Source organism: Lycorma delicatula, chromosome 13, assembly GCF_047948215.1.
Source record: "Lycorma delicatula isolate Av1 chromosome 13, ASM4794821v1, whole genome shotgun sequence".
Lineage (NCBI taxonomy): Eukaryota > Metazoa > Arthropoda > Insecta > Hemiptera > Fulgoridae > Lycorma > Lycorma delicatula.
This window is the reverse complement of record NC_134467.1, coordinates 14,159,475-14,179,057: the sequence shown is the minus strand read 5'-3', so window position 1 is coordinate 14,179,057 and position 19,583 is coordinate 14,159,475. Positions and strand designations below refer to the sequence as shown.

At 30.4% G+C, this 19,583-nt stretch overlaps 1 protein-coding gene across 1 annotated transcript in view; it reads left to right on the top strand.

The window, feature by feature from the left end:
- The first annotated feature begins 504 nt into the window (after window positions 1–504).
- The window catches only part of LOC142333647 (uncharacterized), a 199,288-nt gene continuing 180,209 nt past the window's right edge, over window positions 505–19,583 (top strand). The window contains exon 1 of the mRNA XM_075381026.1: window positions 505–960. Within this exon, the coding sequence (XP_075237141.1) occupies window positions 632–960 (329 nt within the window). The 5' untranslated portion in view covers window positions 505–631. The remainder of the gene's footprint in view (window positions 961–19,583) is intronic.

Here is a 19,583-nt window from a genome sequence, read left to right as displayed (position 1 = left end):
ATTTGACCTAGCAGAACAAGTTAGAAATATGGTTCGTTATGATGCTGGAAGTTGGAACGTTGATGTTTTCTTTATTTGTTGTATTTATTATTACCAGTATTAAATCAAATTAAAAAAATATATATATATTAAAATCAAATTAAATTTAAAAAATCGGTATTCTTGTGCAGAACTAAGCTTTTTTTTTTAAAAAAATGTAGAAATAAATGATTTTAAATTCTTTTATTATTGATAATACAATTTTAGGAATCCTATATTAATTAAGATAATCCTTGAAAGGGGTGATCTTAATTCGCATTTTCTTTTAACAGTTATAATTATAACAACGAGTGAGATATGATACGACTCGACAAGACTTGATAGGGTGGCGTAAAATTGTACTAAATAATTTCATACGATAAAAAAAAAATTGTATAGAGGTGAGGGAAAAACATAACTGAGAAGTTGTTGTATCGATGGTGGTGGGGGATGTATTGAGAAATCTAACCCGGACCGTAGAACAACTTACGTATGTTGAGACTATGTACAGTCTTTCAGCTTCAGTCGTACAGTAGATTCGGTTATGTTCGGTGTGTGAGAAGTTTTGATATCGTTTCGCGATTTAATAATTAAAAATAAATTTAAAAGTGCAATGATTGTTTATCCGCCAACACCGCCACGGAAAGTGAGCATGTCAAATAATACTAATATTAATAACAGCATTTCAACTTCATCTACATCATCGTCAGGTGTTAATATTATTAATAATAATAATAATAATAACAATAATAGTAGTAATAATAATAATAAATCTAACAGTTGTAGTGTTCATAACAGTAGTAAAAGACAAGCCCATATACAATGGCGGTTAACTAATGTCCATCAAGGCGTCGTTAAAGTGGATTCGACTCAGTTATCCAGTCTTCTTAAAACCGAACCGATCGAAAAATATTATCAGTTGGACGAGGAACCTTTTGCTCAGTGAGTAATATACAATTTTTTTTTTTTATTTTAGTTTTATTAATAATTTTTTGGAATATGTAAAACAAATTGTTAGGGATGTAGGATGTAGAGGGTATACTGAAATGAAACGACTAGCATTAGATAGGGAATCTTGGAGAGCTGCATCAAACCAGTCAAATGACTGAAGACAAAAAAATAATAATAATTTTTTTATCTTTAAATATTAAAAAATATATCTTTTAGTAACAGATATCTATGTACGATAAACTATTGTTATAATTTAAATCGTTTAAATTTGTTTAAAAAAAAAAAAAAATTGTGTTCGATTTAACTTTATTAATCCTTTGATACGAAGAGTTTTATATATATATATATATATATATATATGTATATATAACAGAATTTAACATAAAATTAAAAAAAAAAAAAAAAAAAAAAATTAATAATAATAAGAAAAAGGCTGACGACAAAATTATTTGTTATACTTTCCTAGCATTGGTTATTATATATTGGCTTATATAACGAAAAAATAATGATACATGAAAAAAGATCCCTAATATTTCTTTTTTTGCGGGGGAGGGTAATTTATGAAGAATTTTTATTGTAAAATTATCATTATATGTTTCAAGAAACCAAAAAAAGGTTTGAAAAATTACAAAAAACCGGTATTATTTAATCTTTTCTGCTAACCCATTTATTTTTTTTCTACGTTAACTAAAAAAATGTGGTGCTATAGGAGAATGTTAAAAATCAGACGGGTGGATAAAGTGACAAATGAAGATGTGTTGCTGCAAATCGATGAAGAAAGAAGCGTTTGGAAAAATGTAGTTAAAAGAAGAGACAGACTTATAGACCACATACTAAGGCATCCTGGAATAGTCGCTTTAATATTGGAAGGACAGGTAGAAGGTAAAAATTGTGTAGGCAGGCCACGTTTGGAATATGTAAAACAAATTGTTAGGGATGTAGGATGTAGATGGTATAGTGAAATGAAACGACTAGCACTAGATAGGGAATCTTGGAGAGCTGCATCAAACCAGTCAAATGACTGAAGACAAAAAAAAAAAAAAAAAACTAAAACAGTTTCTCCAAAAATTTTATAATTGATGAAAAGTTACCTAAGATTTCTTTTTTCGAGGTCGGAGGTGATTTATGATGATATTTTATTGTAAATAAAAGTTTAAATTAGCCCAAAAAAATTTTTAAGAATACAAAAATCGATCTTTTCAAACTTTAATCGATCGCCCCGTTTTAAATATTGTCCCCAAAGTACTTTGTTTATTTGGTTTTCTTCGATTATTACTATGCTTAGGAAGTAATTAAAAAAATCTCGCTTAAAAAGCAATCGATAAATAAAAGATAGCTTTTTTCAATATTTGTGAAAGGGTTGAGTTTTGTGGAAAATCTTTTCTAAAAATAGTAAGATAAACATGTACGTATTATGTACTGAGTTTAATATAAAATGGGATTATGTTTTCAAAATATTGAGAAAATATACCCCCAAAAAAATCCTCACCCGTTTGTGAGTTGACCCCAAAATTTTACCGACAAATTGCCTCATATACACGAGTCTTTGTACCAAATTTCATCGTGTTCGGTTTATACAGTCAAAAGTTTTTAAGGTTCAAACACGCAACGCAGGTACATACGTACGAATATTAGTCCTTTTTTTTTCTTTTTTTTTTGGCGGGGTCCCTGGGTTATGAAAAGTCTAAATATTCAAAAAATCTATACCCCAGTTTTCATCTGATTATCATACCTTTGTTCTTTCAGTATAGCTCTAGAACTGACATGCCAAGAAAGTAATAATAAATAATTATAAAATTTGGAAATATGTTGAACAAATAATTATTTGTTTTATTTTTTATTTTCCTTTTTTTTAACTATTTTATATCTACTACTGATAATGACTGGTTCAAAAAAGAAATCCGTTTTTTTTGTTTTTTTTTAAAGAACAAGAAAAACCTCTACATTTCATGGTTAAGTAACTAATATAATTTTCCAAATTTTGTTCTGTTTTCAACATGTTTAGAAAACTTATACCTATACATTATATAATTAAAATTGACTTTCGATAACACGAACTTTGATATCGGGAATTTTTTTTCGTTTCCCTAGAGAAAATTCTGGAATAGTCGCTTTAATATTGGAAGGACAGGTAGAAGGTAAAAATTGTGTAGGCAGGCCACGTTTGGAATATGTAAAACAAATTGTTAGGGATGTAGAGGGTATACTGAAATGAAACGACTATCACTAGATAGGGAATCTTGGAAAACTGCATCAAACCAGTCAAATGACTGTAGACAAAAAAAAAAGAGAAAATCTACCTTATTCGAAAAAAAAAGAGTGGATAACTAAAAAAAAACTATTGTGTTAAATTGTAACTCTATAACTCGAAGTGATCAAATGATTATCTTTGTAACTCGATAAACCATATCTACATGAAATTTTACACAGCGATCTCTATATCTCGATGTTCTTGCCGTGGATCCTAGCTAATCTAAATCCCTTTTCTGGTAAAGAAGTATATTTTAATTTGTAAACATTTGTACTTGATTATTGTCCTTGTTTTTGGCTTGTAGGAAAAAAATGATTGCTGTGTTTAACAGTCCATCTAGTACTTTACGTAAAAGTTTGAAGAATGTAATGTAATATAACTTAAAAGAACACCTTGCATTTAAAGTAGTAGGTGAACACATAGCAGTCGCAGGAACATTGCAGAATCATTAAATAATGATGTAAATTACGTTTCAGTTGTTGAAGAAGTTTTGGAAGAAAACATAAATGCGATTGGTTAAAGGACCTGCTAAAGGTGCTATAAACATTTTGCTCATTTTCTTAGAAAAAAACTAATGAAATTTTTGACAGAATATTTTCTGCTTTTGTTTCTTTTGAAAACATGATGAGTTCGCAGAGTTGCCAACAACAAAAAACCAAATTAAAATTACAGGATTTTTTTATAAATCAATAATGTATATTACCGAGTTTATTATTTATTTTAGTTTACCTAAACGTATTTTTAGGTAGGTTAATTTTCACACGGTAATATTTATTAATAATTATTATATGAAGTTGTTTTAAAATCATTTAAATATACAATACGGTACTTATAGATTTCTAGTTGCATATAAGAAAATACAGTACAGCACAAAAGATTTTACCTCTATACTGCAAGTTTGTTCGTTTATATCTCTGTATCAGAAAATAATTTATAACATCTGTAAGTCGAAAAAATCTGAAAATTAACCCCTGTAACTCGAAATATATATATAATTCGAAGTAATTTCTTTTTCCTTTGGAATTTGAATTATTGAAAATATGTTATGTTGTTTGAATTCATTTAATTTATTTTCTACATAATTTCTAACCATTTGACCTTAAAAAATTTTATATTAGTAGTACAATATAACGAATACGTGTGACCGGACAAAAAAAAAGTAAATATAAAGATTAATAAGCACATAATGCCAGGTATTATTACGGGGAAAAGAAAAATTAATAAGTTTATAGTTGTTTTCTTTTATTTTTTTTTATTTCATTGAATACATATATATATATATATATATATATATATTTTTTTTTTTTAATATAATAATATGTGATCTGAATAAATTTTTCCATTGGACATTTTTTTTATGTATATAAAATTACATCGTATTTGTAGAAGATTTGTGATTTTCATTTAAAATTATTATTTTTACTTTTAAAAGAATTTCATGGAAAAATTATCAGAAATCTTCTGGAAAATTTAGGGAAGACAATATTACCTCTTTCCAGACTAGCTGAATTGTATGTATATATTTTTTTTTTTTTTTGTCTCAGTCATTTGACTGGTTTGATGCAGCTCTCCAAGATTCCGTATCTAGTGCTAGTCGTTTCATTTCAGTATACCCTCTACATCCTACATCCCCAACAATTTGTTTTACATACTCCAAACGTGGCCTGCCTACACAATTTTTCCCTTCTATCTGTCCTTCCAATATTAAAGCGACTATTCCAGGATGCCTTAGTATGTGGCCTATAAGTCTGTCTCTTCTTTTAACTATATTTTTCCAAATGCTTCTTTCTTCATCTATTTGCCGCAATACCTCTTCATTTGTCCCTTTATCCACCCATCTGATTTTTAACATTCTCCTATAGCACCACATTTCAAAAGCTTCTAATCTTTTCTTCTCAGATACACCGATTGTCCAAGTTTCACTTCCATATAAAGCGACACTCCAAACATACACTTTCAAAAATCTTTTCCTGAGATTTATATTAATTTTTGATGTAAACAAATTATATTTCTTACTGAAGGCTCGTTTAGCTTGTGCTATTCGGCATTTTATATCGCTCCTGCTTCGTCCATCTTTAGTAATTTTACTTCCCAAATAACAAAATTCTTCTACCTCCATAATCTTTTCTCCTCCTATTTTCACATTCAGTGGTCCATCTTTGTTATTTCTACTACATTTCATTACTTTTGTTTTGTTCTTGTTTATTTTCATGCGATATGTATATATATATATATATATATATATATATATATATATATATATATATATATATATAAAGCTTTCTTTTATAATACAGGATTGAAGCCTTTTATTTCATACGTACGGTTTTATTTCTCATATGATTTCATGAACTTTTTAAAATGTATAATTTTTTAAATGGACTTCTCATTTACTCTATTTAAACGACCGTAAAATATTATTCTCAGTTTTTTTAAATATTAATTTCCTAATTCGGACTTCATAAATTTTTATTTTCACACTTAGAGATCAATATTTTTCTTAGAAATTATCTGTCTTTTTTCAAAATATTCTTTAAATCTTCCATAATTATTTTAATGTTAAAATTTTTGCTACGTAAGGACTTATCGGTTTTATAATCATACCTGATGTAAATCGTGAATTTCGCATTATAGAAAATCAATTTTCTATCTTAAATATTTCTGGTTAGTTAAAAAAATATTTTCATTTATTAACCACATTTTTTAATTAAATGTTTTTGTAATCAATTATTTAGATTATTTCGCCTAAATATTTAAATTTTTCCACGATTTTACTTTTCCCGAATTTTATTTCTCTTTCTGTTGTGTGTTCTTTTATAATATTAATTATATCAGTTTATTTCAAATAAAAAATAATAATTAAAATAAATTTATAAAATGTTACATATTTTTCGTAATTTTTTTACACCATTTAATTTTTTCTTTTAAAGTTTTGATGTAAAATAATTTTTAGTTATATATATAAAAATGTGTATGTTCATTTGTTCAAAATCTTAAATTTCTGAAAGTTCTTCACCGATTGCTTTGAAATTTTGACGCAACGTTGCATTCCAATACGCGCGTGTTTTTATATACCTAAGATGTCACACCTGAGACAGGTAAAATATGCTTTTTATGAAAAACAGCGCTATCTGTTGGATGTAAAAGCAACACGCGCTATACTAAATATTTTACGATTGTGTTTCAATGTTTCCGATATGTGTGTCCGCTATAGACTAAAAAAACTACTGGACCGATTTACTCGCGGGGAAAAGGAGAAAGGGGAAAATTCGGAAAACGGAAAAATCTAAAAAAGTAAAAGGAAAGAAGGGGAAAATGGAAAAGGGGAAACTGGGGAAAGGGAAAAGAAAAGGGAAAACGAGGAAAGAGGTAAAGGAAAGGGAAATATGGGAAAAAGAAATTGGGAAAGTAAAGGGAAAGATAGAGAAATGGGGAAAAGGAAATACGGTAAAATAAAAATGGTTAAAAGGAAATCGGGTAAAGGGGAAAAAGGAAGGGAAAACGGGTGAAAGGGTAAAATTTGTGAAGTTCCGTAATGTTCATTTTGTTAATTTTTTATCAAACTAATTGTGTTCATGTAATATATATATATATATATATATATACTCAAATCTAGCGATAGCGAAGCATTGCTGGGTCTGCAAGTATATATATTTATATATTATTTATGCAGTGAGTATTATGAAGTTCTCCTGGGACTTTTATAAGATATTCTATTCGTGGAAATAACGGAAAAAGTGAGTTCTTATGTCTTAATATGCTTCGTTTGCGAGTTACGGCTAGTGAAAGTTTTCGCTCGGATTTCAGCTACTCCAACTGGAATGAGGTCGTAATGAAATTTTTAGACATTAATTAAGAGACAAAATTAGTGATTTCTGAAAAATCGAATAAAATAGGTCCCAGAATCGTATCTGCAATAGCTTTTAAGAAATCTATGTTCAAAATCAATAAATTGGGATTATAATATCCTGTTTTTTTATGTTTGACGTACAATAATTTTGTTAAATGAATACTAAACACAAAAAAGTTTTAAAGAAATCTTGAAGAGAATTTAATTATGAACATAATGGTTTAAAGATAATTTGAATAAATTAAACAATAATTAGAAATATTCGAATTTTATTTAGACACAAAACAAAAGTGTATTATACGTACCGCCATTTTCAACACGTTTCTTGACTCGCTTCTGTACTGTTTTTGTTGCTCTTTTTAGTTCTTCGAGGTTGTCCTTAAAGTGTTCAGACGTATCCATAATGCGGACAATTAATTCTTCACGAGAATGTATTTTTTTTATATAAAGTATTTTTCATCCATCCCTAAATACAAAAATCTAAAGGTGTCTCAGTAATGTAGTCCTCCTTGACCGATCCATTTCTCGGCACAAGAGAAGTAAGAAAAATCGTCATAAAAGTAGCGGGGAGGCGCACCATCGTGCTGGAAATATACTTTACGTCTCAATGCGAAAGGAACACTTTCAAGCAGCTGCGGCAATTCTTCTGGAAGAAAATGCAAGTAGACCTCAGCATTTAATCGGCCAGGTAATATGAACAATTCTAAACAGCTGTTTGTGTAGAATTGTGTTTAAAATGGCAGGCTCATTTTTGAACATTTGGTCTAGTGTGCTTTGGTTAATTTTTCCCTGTTTAGCCTCCGGGAATCACCATCAGATATTACTTCAGAGTGTGATATGAATGAGTGTAAATTAAGTGTAGTCTTGTACAGTTTCTGAGATGTGTGGTTGATTGAAACCCAACCACAAAAGAACAACAGTATGCACGATCCAGTATTCAAATCCGTATAACAGTGACTGCCTTTACTAGGACTTGAACGCTGGACCTCTCGACTTCCAAATCAGCTGATTTGCGAAGACGCGTTCACCGCTAGACCAACTCGGTGGGTGTGTGTGTTTCTAAATAGAGTTCGAATTTTTCTTTTGTTTTATTCAATTTATCTTACACCGTTTTGTTTAGAATTCAATTTTCTACAGGTTTTGTTTAAAAGTTTTATATATTTATTACCCATTTAACAAATTTATTGTACGTCAAATATAAAAAACGGGTTTTTACCCCAATATATTGGTTTTCAACTCAGATTTCTCATAAACTACTGCAGATACGGTTCTGGGATCTATTTTATTCCATTTTTCAGAAATCACTAATTTTGTCGCTTAATTAATGTCTAAAAATTTCATTACGACCTCATTCCAGTTGGAGTAGCTGAAATCCGAGCGAAAACTTTCACTAGCCGTAACTCGCAAACGAAGCATATTAAGACATAAGAACTCACTTTTTCCGTTATTTCCACGAATAGAATAGGTTATAAAAGTACCAGGAGAACTTCATAATACTCACTGTATAAATAATAAATAAATATATATATTAGCAGACCCAGCAATGCTTCGCTATCGCTAGATTTGAGTATATATATATATATATATATATATATATATATATATATATATATATATATTACATGAACACAATTAGTTTGATAAAAAATTAACAAAATACAAAATGAACATTACGGAACTTCACAAATTTTACCCTTTCACCCGTTTCTCCTTCCTTTTTCCCCTTTACCCGATTTCCTTTTAACCATTTTCATTTTACCGTATTTCCTTTCCCCTTTTTCCCATTTCTCTATCATTCCCTTTACTTTTCCAATTTCTTTTTCCTATATTTCCCTTTCCTCTACCTCTTTCCCCCTTTTCCCTTTTCCCAGTTTCCCCTTTTCCATTTTCCCCTGCTTTCCTTTTACTTTTTTCGATAATTCCGTTTTCCGATTTTTCCCTTTCTCCTTTTTTCCCCAAGCGTAAATCCGTCCAGTAGTTTTTTTAGTCTATAGCGGACATACATATCGGAAACACTGAAATGGAATCGTAAAATATTTCGTATAGCGCGTGTTGCTTTTACCTCCAACAGATAGCGCTGTTTTTCATAAAAAGCATGTTTTTATCTATCACAGGTGTGACATCTTAGGTATATAAAAACAAGCGCGTGTTCGAATTCAACGTTGTGTCAAAATTTTAAAGCAATCTCTGCAGATGTCTCAAAAACTACTGCAGATACGGTTTTGGGATCTATTTTATTCCATTTTTCAGGTCGAATACCATAAGAAATCATTAATTTTATACCTTAATTAATCTCTAAAAATTTCAGTACGACCTCATTTGACCGGGGTAGCTGAAATCTAAGCGAAATTTTTCGCTAGTCGTAACTGGCAAACGAAGAATTTTAACATATATTTCTATATGAACTTTTTCCATAATTTTTACGACTAGAGTAAGTTATGAAAGTCCCAGGAAATCTTGGTGGTACATTCTTTACATAGATGTAAAATTATTCCTTAGTTACGAGACGGAATGATATAAAAAAATGTACGACATTATTTAATAATTTTTTTTATTTGTTTCTATTTATAAATCCAATTATCAAAGACATTTTAATAAATTCCTGTTCATTGGCGCCAATATTATTTATTGTTTATATATATATATATATATATATATATATGTATACAATTGTTATTTTATACAAGAAGAAGATATACAAGTATAAAAAAATCCATTGTATTTATATTTATAGAATAATTATATAATAAAACAAAGTAAACTTGTTTTTATCTTCTAACCTTCAGACTGAAACTAACTTAGATTTATTTGAAAGTCTGGACGTTTCAAATACCTATAAAGTTCATAAAAAATTTCCCGATGATTGGATAAATGTACGTATATATATATATATATATATATATATATATATACGTCGTATTACTTTTTTTTAAATATCTTCAACTTGAATGAAGTGATTTTTTTTTTATTCAAACGTGGTCATCAGATTAAGTTTTTTTCACAAACGTTAACAGATAACAATTGTGTAATTCTTACAAAACGGGCGTAATTATGTTAATTTAACTTACGACTTTAACATTTACAAAATGTTTACCTTATGATGATCAACTGTTTTGTCTGCCGGCCTCCGTGACGCGAGTGGTAGGGTCTCGGCATTTCATCCGGAGGTCCCGGGTGCGAATCCCAGTCGGGCATGGCATTTTCAGACACGTTTCGAATCATTCATCTCATCCTCTGAAGCAACAGTGGACCCGGAAATCTAATTTTATCTTGTGAATTTTATATTTTTTTATACATATTAATTTAAAATTATTATAAATTGCTACTGAAGACGGCAGAATAGCCGAAAACGTTTGAGGAAATCAAATAATAGTTGGTAAATTGTTTTTAATATTATATTTATGGTCAGTAGATATATCTATGTACAGAAAATTTTATATTTTTAAAATTTTATTGGAAAGTTTTCCGGGTGGTAGAATTTTTGTGTTTTGTTTATAGAAAAAACTTTCTTAACAAAAAATGTAATCCCAGTAAATAAAAAATTTTTAATTTTACCCCTAAAAATAAGGTGCAGTATTTTTCAGAATATTTTAGCGGAAAGTAACTGATGTGTTTAAAATAATCACGTAGAGACATTTGTACAGTTAAATTATATATAATATTTTTGTAAATTTTCTGTCCTCCGTAATTGTAATTTATATATATATATATATATATCTGAGGTACCCATAAAAATGTTATTATTTTTAATTTTTCCATTAGGAAAATTAGGTTAAATTTTAAACTTAAAATTTTGAGCAGGTTAGGCGGATTAGTTGCCAAGTTTTAGTGTTGAATACACCAACCCACCGGGTTGGTCTAGTGGTTAACGCGTCTTCCCAAATCAGCTGATTTGGAAGTCGAAAGTTACAGCGTTCAAGTCCTAGTAAAGCCAGATATTTTTACATGGATTTGAATACTAGATCGTGGATACCGGTGTTCTTTGGTGGTTGGGTTTCAATTAACCACACATCTCAGGAATGGTCGAACTGAGAATGTACAAGACTAACACTTCATTTACACTCATACATATCATCCTCATTCATTTTCTGAAGAATTATCTAAACGGTAGTTACCGGAGGCTAAACAGGAAAAAGAAGAAGAAGAAGAAGTGTTGAATACACCAATTTTTGTTGTTATTAACAGTAGAAAAAAAAATTAATTTCCGTATAGAATAGAAAAAAATTTAATTTAAAATCCATTAATTTATTCACAAATTATACTCATAAATTAATTAGTTACATTATATTTTATAATTTCTATCATTTCTTTTTGTTATAAATTATGTCTCCGATAAAAGAGTCAAAATCGCTTTTTTTGAGAATAATGATGTTTATCGAATAGTCGGTTTCTTGTGTTGAACAGAGCAAAGGTGTAACTTGTAGAGTTAAATATCAACTTCCTTTTAAGCGGGTGACCTGTTCATTTGTTGAAATATATATTTGGCATAAAGAAGAAAACCACTTCTGGGAAACCACTTTGTTCCTCAGTAAAAAAAAAAAGAAGTAGCTATTCTTTGAAACGACTGTACTATTCGATTAGAACACTATCAGTCCTTTATACTAGTTTATTTATAGTAAAATGGTTATAATAAATCGGGGAGATTTTTAACAAATATTAATACAGTAGTGTTGTATTCTATTGTGATGGTCTTCTGTTAATAGATGATAATTTAAAATCAATATATTTCCTATTGTCTTTTTAATAATAGTTGACGTTTATAACACTTTAACCTTATAATTTTATTTTTATCTACACGTTTTGTGGCTATAAATAGATTGTTTATACCGCGAGTTTTGTCATATGGCGTAACAGTTTAAACGTGATGATAGACTATGGCACACATCGGAAAATGTCATTCACGTTATATGATTAGATAAATAAAAACATTTTATTATTATTATTATTATTTAAAACAATAAATTAATAAAATTAGTAGCAGGAGGTAAAAGCAGACAATTTAATACATGCTGTAGAGAAAAATAATATGAATATGTTTTATTACAAAAATTTTTTTTTGTCTTCAGTCATTTGACTGGTTTGATGCAGTTCTCCAAGATTCCCTATCTAGTGCTAGTCGTTTCATTTCAGTATACCCTCTACATCCTACATCCCTAACAATTTGTTTTACATATTCCAAACGTGGCCTGCCTACACAATTTTTTCCCTTCTACCTGTCCCTCCAATATTAAAGCGACTGTTCCAGGATGCCTTAATATGTGGCCTATAAGTCTGTCTCTTCTTTTATCCTCCGTTAAAGCCACTACTGGCTTGGTACGGAGGGGGTGGTGTACCGACTGGACACGCTACGAGGTGGGATCTTCTCCCCTCGGGGGGGAATCGAGATGTCTCTTCTTTTAGGCATATTTTTCCAAATGCTTCTTTCTTCATCTATTTGCCGCAATACCTCTTCATTTGTTACTTTATCCACCCGTCTGATTTTTAACATTCTCCAATAGCACCGCATTTCAAAAGCTTCTAATCTTTTCTTCTCAGATACTCCGATCGTCCAAGTTCCACTTCCATATAAAGCGACGCTCCAAACGTATATTTTGAAAAATCTTTTCCAGACATTTAAATTAATTTTTGATGTAAACAAATTATATTTCTGACTGAAAGCTCGTTTCGCCTGTGCTATTCGGCATTTTATATCGCTCCTGCTTCGTCCATCTTTAGTAATTCTACTTCCCAAATAACAAAATTCTTCTACCTCCATAATCTTTTCTCCTCCTATTTTCACATTCAGCGGTCCATCTTTGTTATTTCTACTACATTTCATTACTTTTGTTTTGTTCTTGTTTATTTTCACGCTATAGTTCTTGCGAAGGACTTCATCCATGCCATTCATTGTTTCTTTTAAATCTTTTTTACTCTCAGCTAGAATTACTATATCATCAGCATTACAAAAATAAAAATTTTTAATTTCTTTTTTTTAATTAAAAAAAAAGTCATTAACTTTATTTCTAATTTGATAGAAAAAGCTAAGGAAAATTGTTTCCAATTTAAAAAAAAAATATATGGCCAGTTCCTTTCCTTTTTTCAAAAAAATTATAGAATTAATTATAGACTAGAAAAAAAACTGTTGCGCAATTTTGCGCAAGAAGACCGACTTTTCGTTGTGTTATTTTGTTTCTTTTTGCTCCGCTAAAACACTTGGTACCTGAATACGCCGAACAATATTGCTAACAGTAGTAGATGATGCAAAAAAGAAACGTCAACGTTCCAATTTGCAGCATCATATTGAACCGCGCATCTGAGTTGCCTCTCTCAAATTTTTCTTCATTTTTAAATTAAGCGAGTTAACTAATCTTCATAAAATTTTTACATACATAACTTCAAATACATTTTTTCATCGAAAAATTGGAAAGTAATGTTCGTACCTCACACGTGTTAGCGTGTTTGAAACTTAATAATTTTTGATTGGATGAACCGATTTTGATGAAATTTGACAGAGACCAATTTATACGGGGCAATCTCTTGATAAATCTTTAGGGTCAATTTCTGTGGTACAGAGATTCGTTTATATAGGACAATTTGATAATAAAATGTAGGGTCAGTAACTCCAGAGAGGATACATAGTTTTTTAGGGTGAGTTTTCTAAATATTTTGGCAAACTACACTTTATATTAAGCTCTTTCTTTTTTGTTTAGCCTCCGGAACCACCGTAATCTATTACTTCAGAGGATGATATATCTGAATATATAAAAGAACTGTAGTCTTGTACAATGTTAAGTCGAACATTCCTGAGATGTGTGGTTAATTGAAACCCAACCACCAAAGAACACCGGTATCCACGATCTAGTATTCAAATCCGTATAAAAGTAACTGCCTTTACTAGGAATTAAACGCTGGAACTCTCGACTTCCAAATCAGCTGATTTGAGAAGTCACGTTCACCAGTAGACCAACACGGTAGATATATCTACTTAGCCCAGGCATGACAAACATACTTCCCGCAAGCCGGATGCGGCTCGCGAAAAATTTTTCAATATCAGCTTATTTTTTATAAACAATTTGTTCAGGTTGCTCAAGAAAAAGAGCCGCTAGTTGCACCACGAAATTTATTATTTATTTGCGATTATAAATCGGTCACTACCGAATGAAATACACTGCACAATTTTCATACTTCACATGCGCTATACAACGTCTCGATATCGACCGAACTACAAACATGACCCACACACAAACACCCCCCCCTACCACGCACACACACACACACACACGCGCGCGCGCGCGCGTCGACACTGCAAAGACACAACACAGTTGATTAATGGAAAATACGAAAATTTAAAAAACTTGCCAAGAAATATTTTGTAATCTTCAGCTCAACTTATATTTTTGAACAAACCTTTTCTTTAACGAATATAAATAAAAATACAACAAATTCCGTAATAAAATTTTGTTTATTTAAACGAATCTTTTTTGTATTTAACATTTTTTAATTTTAATATTTCGTTCGGCCCGTGACAAAAGTTTTTTTCCAATTCGGCCCGGAGGAAAAAACTGTTGGCCGTGCCTGAGTTAGGCACTAGTTTATTTACAGCATTTTCTAGGGTATGGATGCAAAAAATCTTTACTGTAAATACTATTTTTTAATTGTTAACCGATATGCTTATGAAAAATAAGACCGTAATTAGGCGAAATTTCGAGATACTTTAGGTAACCTTGCTTTACAGTATCATCCCCTTGACGTTTTAAATTGAAAATTTAATGGCATCACTGTTCCGTACATAGAAATAATCTGACCAAGTTTAGTTAAAATCGGTCCAACAGTTCTTGAGATATAAGGTGATTTATAGGAGACACCGAACATATACACCTTTATACGAATATCCGGATAATTTTCATTAGGTTCTTAGGTATCAAAACGTAAAGATCCGATGAAATGCCCAAATTGGACCGATTACAATACTTTTTCTTTTAAAGTTACAACTTTGCTTGACGGGTAAGTAATAAGAAAAACCCACCGGGTTGGTCTAGTGGTTAACGCGTCTTCCCAAATCAGCTGATTTGGAAGTCGAGAGTTACAGCGTTCAAGTCCTAGTAAAGCCAGTTATTTTTACACGGATTTGAATACTAGATCGTGGATACCGGTGTTCTTTGGCGGTTGGGTTTCAATTAACCACACATCTCAGATACGGTCGAACTGAGAATGTACAAGACTACACTTCATTTACACTCATACATATCATCCTCTGAAGAATTATCTAAACGGTAGTTACCGGAGGTTAAACAGGAAAAAGAAAGAAAGGGTAAGTAATAAGAAAAGAACTCAGTTTTTTTGAATTTTTAAATCTATTTTTTGATTTATTTAAAGCTATAAAGATATTTTTATAATAAAACTTCATAAAAATTACCCCTCCCCCAAAAAAAAATTTGTAACTTTTTTCATATATTTTTCCCCAATTTATAAAAATAAATAACCAATTCAAGGAAAGTATTACAACTTTGTTACCTTTTTTTTTTATTTTCTTTAAAACCAATTTTTTTTTGTTTTTAAAATTTACTCTTTGATATTCTGCTAAAAGCTTAATAATTTTTTCTCGTTTTTATGGAAATCAAAATGCTTTAAATTCTGATTAAAAAAAAGTTAATAAAAAATAAATCTATGAAATTATGAATGGTTTTCTTTCATGTTTTAGATGCGGTACAGTCTTTGTGAACAGACGTATCGTTACATTTACTTTAGTTATGCATTTTATTAGATATAAAAAAAAAAAAGAAGAATTATGTTGAATATAAACCACAAAGCGAATATTGATACGTAAGATCGAGTTTCTATCGAATGTGTAACTTATGCTTTTTAAGATTATATTTACCACAAGTAAATAAACTAATAGTTAACGAAATGAGATCCTTGCCGTGAAATTTTATACTAATCTGTTTTTCTACCTTTATAAGATCGTCGTTTATTACATATACACATCGGCATTATCCATTCTTTATCACAATATTAACTTTTTTATTTTTTCTTAAAAATTTTTCAAATTATTTTTCCGGTGTTTTATTTTTCTTTTCATCTGTATTTACCCCCAAACAGTGGAACACCGGAGAATAACGAGCCCGTTTGTAACAAGAACTTGGTTCTAACGAGCAAAAATCCGGTATTTATTTGGTATTCTATCTCATTAATGATAGATTAACTTCCTTTTAGAGAGATATCGACTCATCATAAACTTTGTTATTATGAGATTTTTCATTCTTTAAAATGCTGTTATTCAAAAAAAATTAAATAACAACCAAATAATCTCAACGCGAGGGAAGTTCCATTTCTTCATTTACAAAATATACATTTACGATTTATCCGTAAAAACTGTAACATTTTATCGTAGGTTTGTTCAGGTAAGGTCTGAAGTGTGACTAAACCAACCCACCGGGTTGATTTAGTAGTAAACGTGTCTTCCCAAATCTGCTGATTTGGAAGTCGAGAGTTCCAGCGTTCAAGTCCTAGTAAAAGCAGTTACTTTTACACGGATTTGAATACTAGATCGTGGATACCGGTGTTCTTTGCTGGTTGGGTTTCAATTAACCACACATCTCAGGAACGGTCGAACTGAGACTGTGTATGACTACACTTCATTTACACTCATACATATCATACACTGAAGTATTATCTGAACGGTCATTACCGGAGGGTAAACAGGAAAAGAAAGAGAAGGTCTGAAGGGTGAACAAATGTTTTGTAACAGGATGTACAGTACAAGTTCCATTGGGAATATTTTAAAGGATGGTAGTTATTTTAATCATTCAGGATTTTTTCTGTTTGCAAAATTCCAGGGAAGACTGGGGTTTTGACTAATCGGTCCAAACCACCCGTCCGTCATTGAACGGATGCCATTAAATTGAAAATTTAATGGCATCACTGCCCCGTACATAGAAATAATCTGACCAAGTTTAGTTAAAATCGGTCCAGCAGTTCTTGAGATATAAGGTGATTTATAAGAGACACCGAACATATACACCTTTATACGAATATCCGGATAATTTTCATTAGGTTCTTAGGTATCAAAACGTAAAGATCCGATGAAATGCCCAAATTGGACCGATTACAATACTTTTCCTTTTAATGTTACAACTTTGCTTGACGGGTAAGTAATAAGAAAAACCCACCGGGTTGGTCTAGTGGTTAACGCGTCTTCCCAAATCAGCTGATTTGGAAGTCGAGAGTTACAGCGTTCAAGTCCTAGTAAAGCCAGTTATTTTTACACGGATTTGAATACTAGATCGTGGATACCGGTGTTCTTTGGCGGTTGGGTTTCAATTAACCACACATCTCAGATACGGTCGAACTGAGAATGTACAAGACTACACTTCATTTACACTCATACATATCATCCTCTGAAGAATTATCTAAACGGTAGTTACCGGAGGTTAAACAGGAAAAAGAAAGAAAGGGTAAGTAATAAGAAAAGAACTCAGTTTTTTTGAATTTTTAAATCTATTTTTTGATTTATTTAAAGCTATAAAGATATTTTTATAATAAAACTTCATAAAAATTACCCCTCCCCCAAAAAAAAATTTGTAACTTTTTTCATATATTTTTCCCCAATTTATAAAAATAAATAACCAATTCAAGGAAAGTATTACAACTTTGTTACCTTTTTTTTTTATTTTCTTTAAAACCAATTTTTTTTTGTTTTTAAAATTTACTCTTTGATATTCTGCTAAAAGCTTAATAATTTTTTCTCGTTTTTATGGAAATCAAAATGCTTTAAATTCTGATTAAAAAAAAGTTAATAAAAAATAAATCTATGAAATTATGAATGGTTTTCTTTCATGTTTTAGATGCGGTACAGTCTTTGTGAACAGACGTATCGTTACATTTACTTTAGTTATGCATTTTATTAGATATAAAAAAAAAAAGAAGAATTATGTTGAATATAAACCACAAAGCGAATATTGATACGTAAGATCGAGTTTCTATCGAATGTGTAACTTATGCTTTTTAAGATTATATTTACCACAAGTAAATAAACTAATAGTTAACGAAATGAGATCCTTGCCGTGAAATTTTATACTAATCTGTTTTTCTACCTTTATAAGATCGTCGTTTATTACATATACACATCGGCATTATCCATTCTTTATCACAATATTAACTTTTTTATTTTTTCTTAAAAATTTTTCAAATTATTTTTCCGGTGTTTTATTTTTCTTTTCATCTGTATTTACCCCCAAACAGTGGAACACCGGAGAATAACGAGCCCGTTTGTAACAAGAACTTGGTTCTAACGAGCAAAAATCCGGTATTTATTTGGTATTCTATCTCATTAATGATAGATTAACTTCCTTTTAGAGAGATATCGACTCATCATAAACTTTGTTATTATGAGATTTTTCATTCTTTAAAATGCTGTTATTCAAAAAAAATTAAATAACAACCAAATAATCTCAACGCGAGGGAAGTTCCATTTCTTCATTTACAAAATATACATTTACGATTTATCCGTAAAAACTGTAACATTTTATCGTAGGTTTGTTCAGGTAAGGTCTGAAGTGTGACTAAACCAACCCACCGGGTTGATTTAGTAGTAAACGTGTCTTCCCAAATCTGCTGATTTGGAAGTCGAGAGTTCCAGCGTTCAAGTCCTAGTAAAAGCAGTTACTTTTACACGGATTTGAATACTAGATCGTGGATACCGGTGTTCTTTGCTGGTTGGGTTTCAATTAACCACACATCTCAGGAACGGTCGAACTGAGACTGTGTATGACTACACTTCATTTACACTCATACATATCATACACTGAAGTATTATCTGAACGGTCATTACCGGAGGGTAAACAGGAAAAGAAAGAGAAGGTCTGAAGGGTGAACAAATGTTTTGTAACAGGATGTACAGTACAAGTTCCATTGGGAATATTTTAAAGGATGGTAGTTATTTTAATCATTCAGGATTTTTTCTGTTTGCAAAATTCCAGGGAAGACTGGGGTTTTGACTAATCGGTCCAAACCACCCGTCCGTCACACCGAAAATAGTCAAAATGGATTGTAGAGAATTTAGTTATAAGAAGATTGATGTAAATAATGTCAACAAAAAACAAATATAATTTTAAACATGTCGACTTTTATTAACAACAAAACCGACGAAAACTTAGAAGAAAATGTTAAAAAAAAGAAAACAGATGTGTCTAGTAGGTACAATAATTTTAGACCTACGGAAAACAAGTTGGCAACACTGATTTTTTTCATCACAATTTGTTTAAATAATATTCATTATCAGTTAATTGTGGTAATGTGTTGTTAAATAACCTTTCGCTAATCAATGGTGTTTGCAGTATTACGTCGAATTGTTATCGTAAAAATTTCAGAAAACTGTTAAGACGTGTAATTTTGTATTCATTTTACAGCTCATAAAAATCAAGTCTGTTAAAAAAAGTGAAATTCTGTTTAGTTTTGTTTTCAAAAATGCTGCGTGTCTTCACTAATGCCGAATACGCCGTCGTGATTTTCATCTATGGATTTTGCAATGGAAGT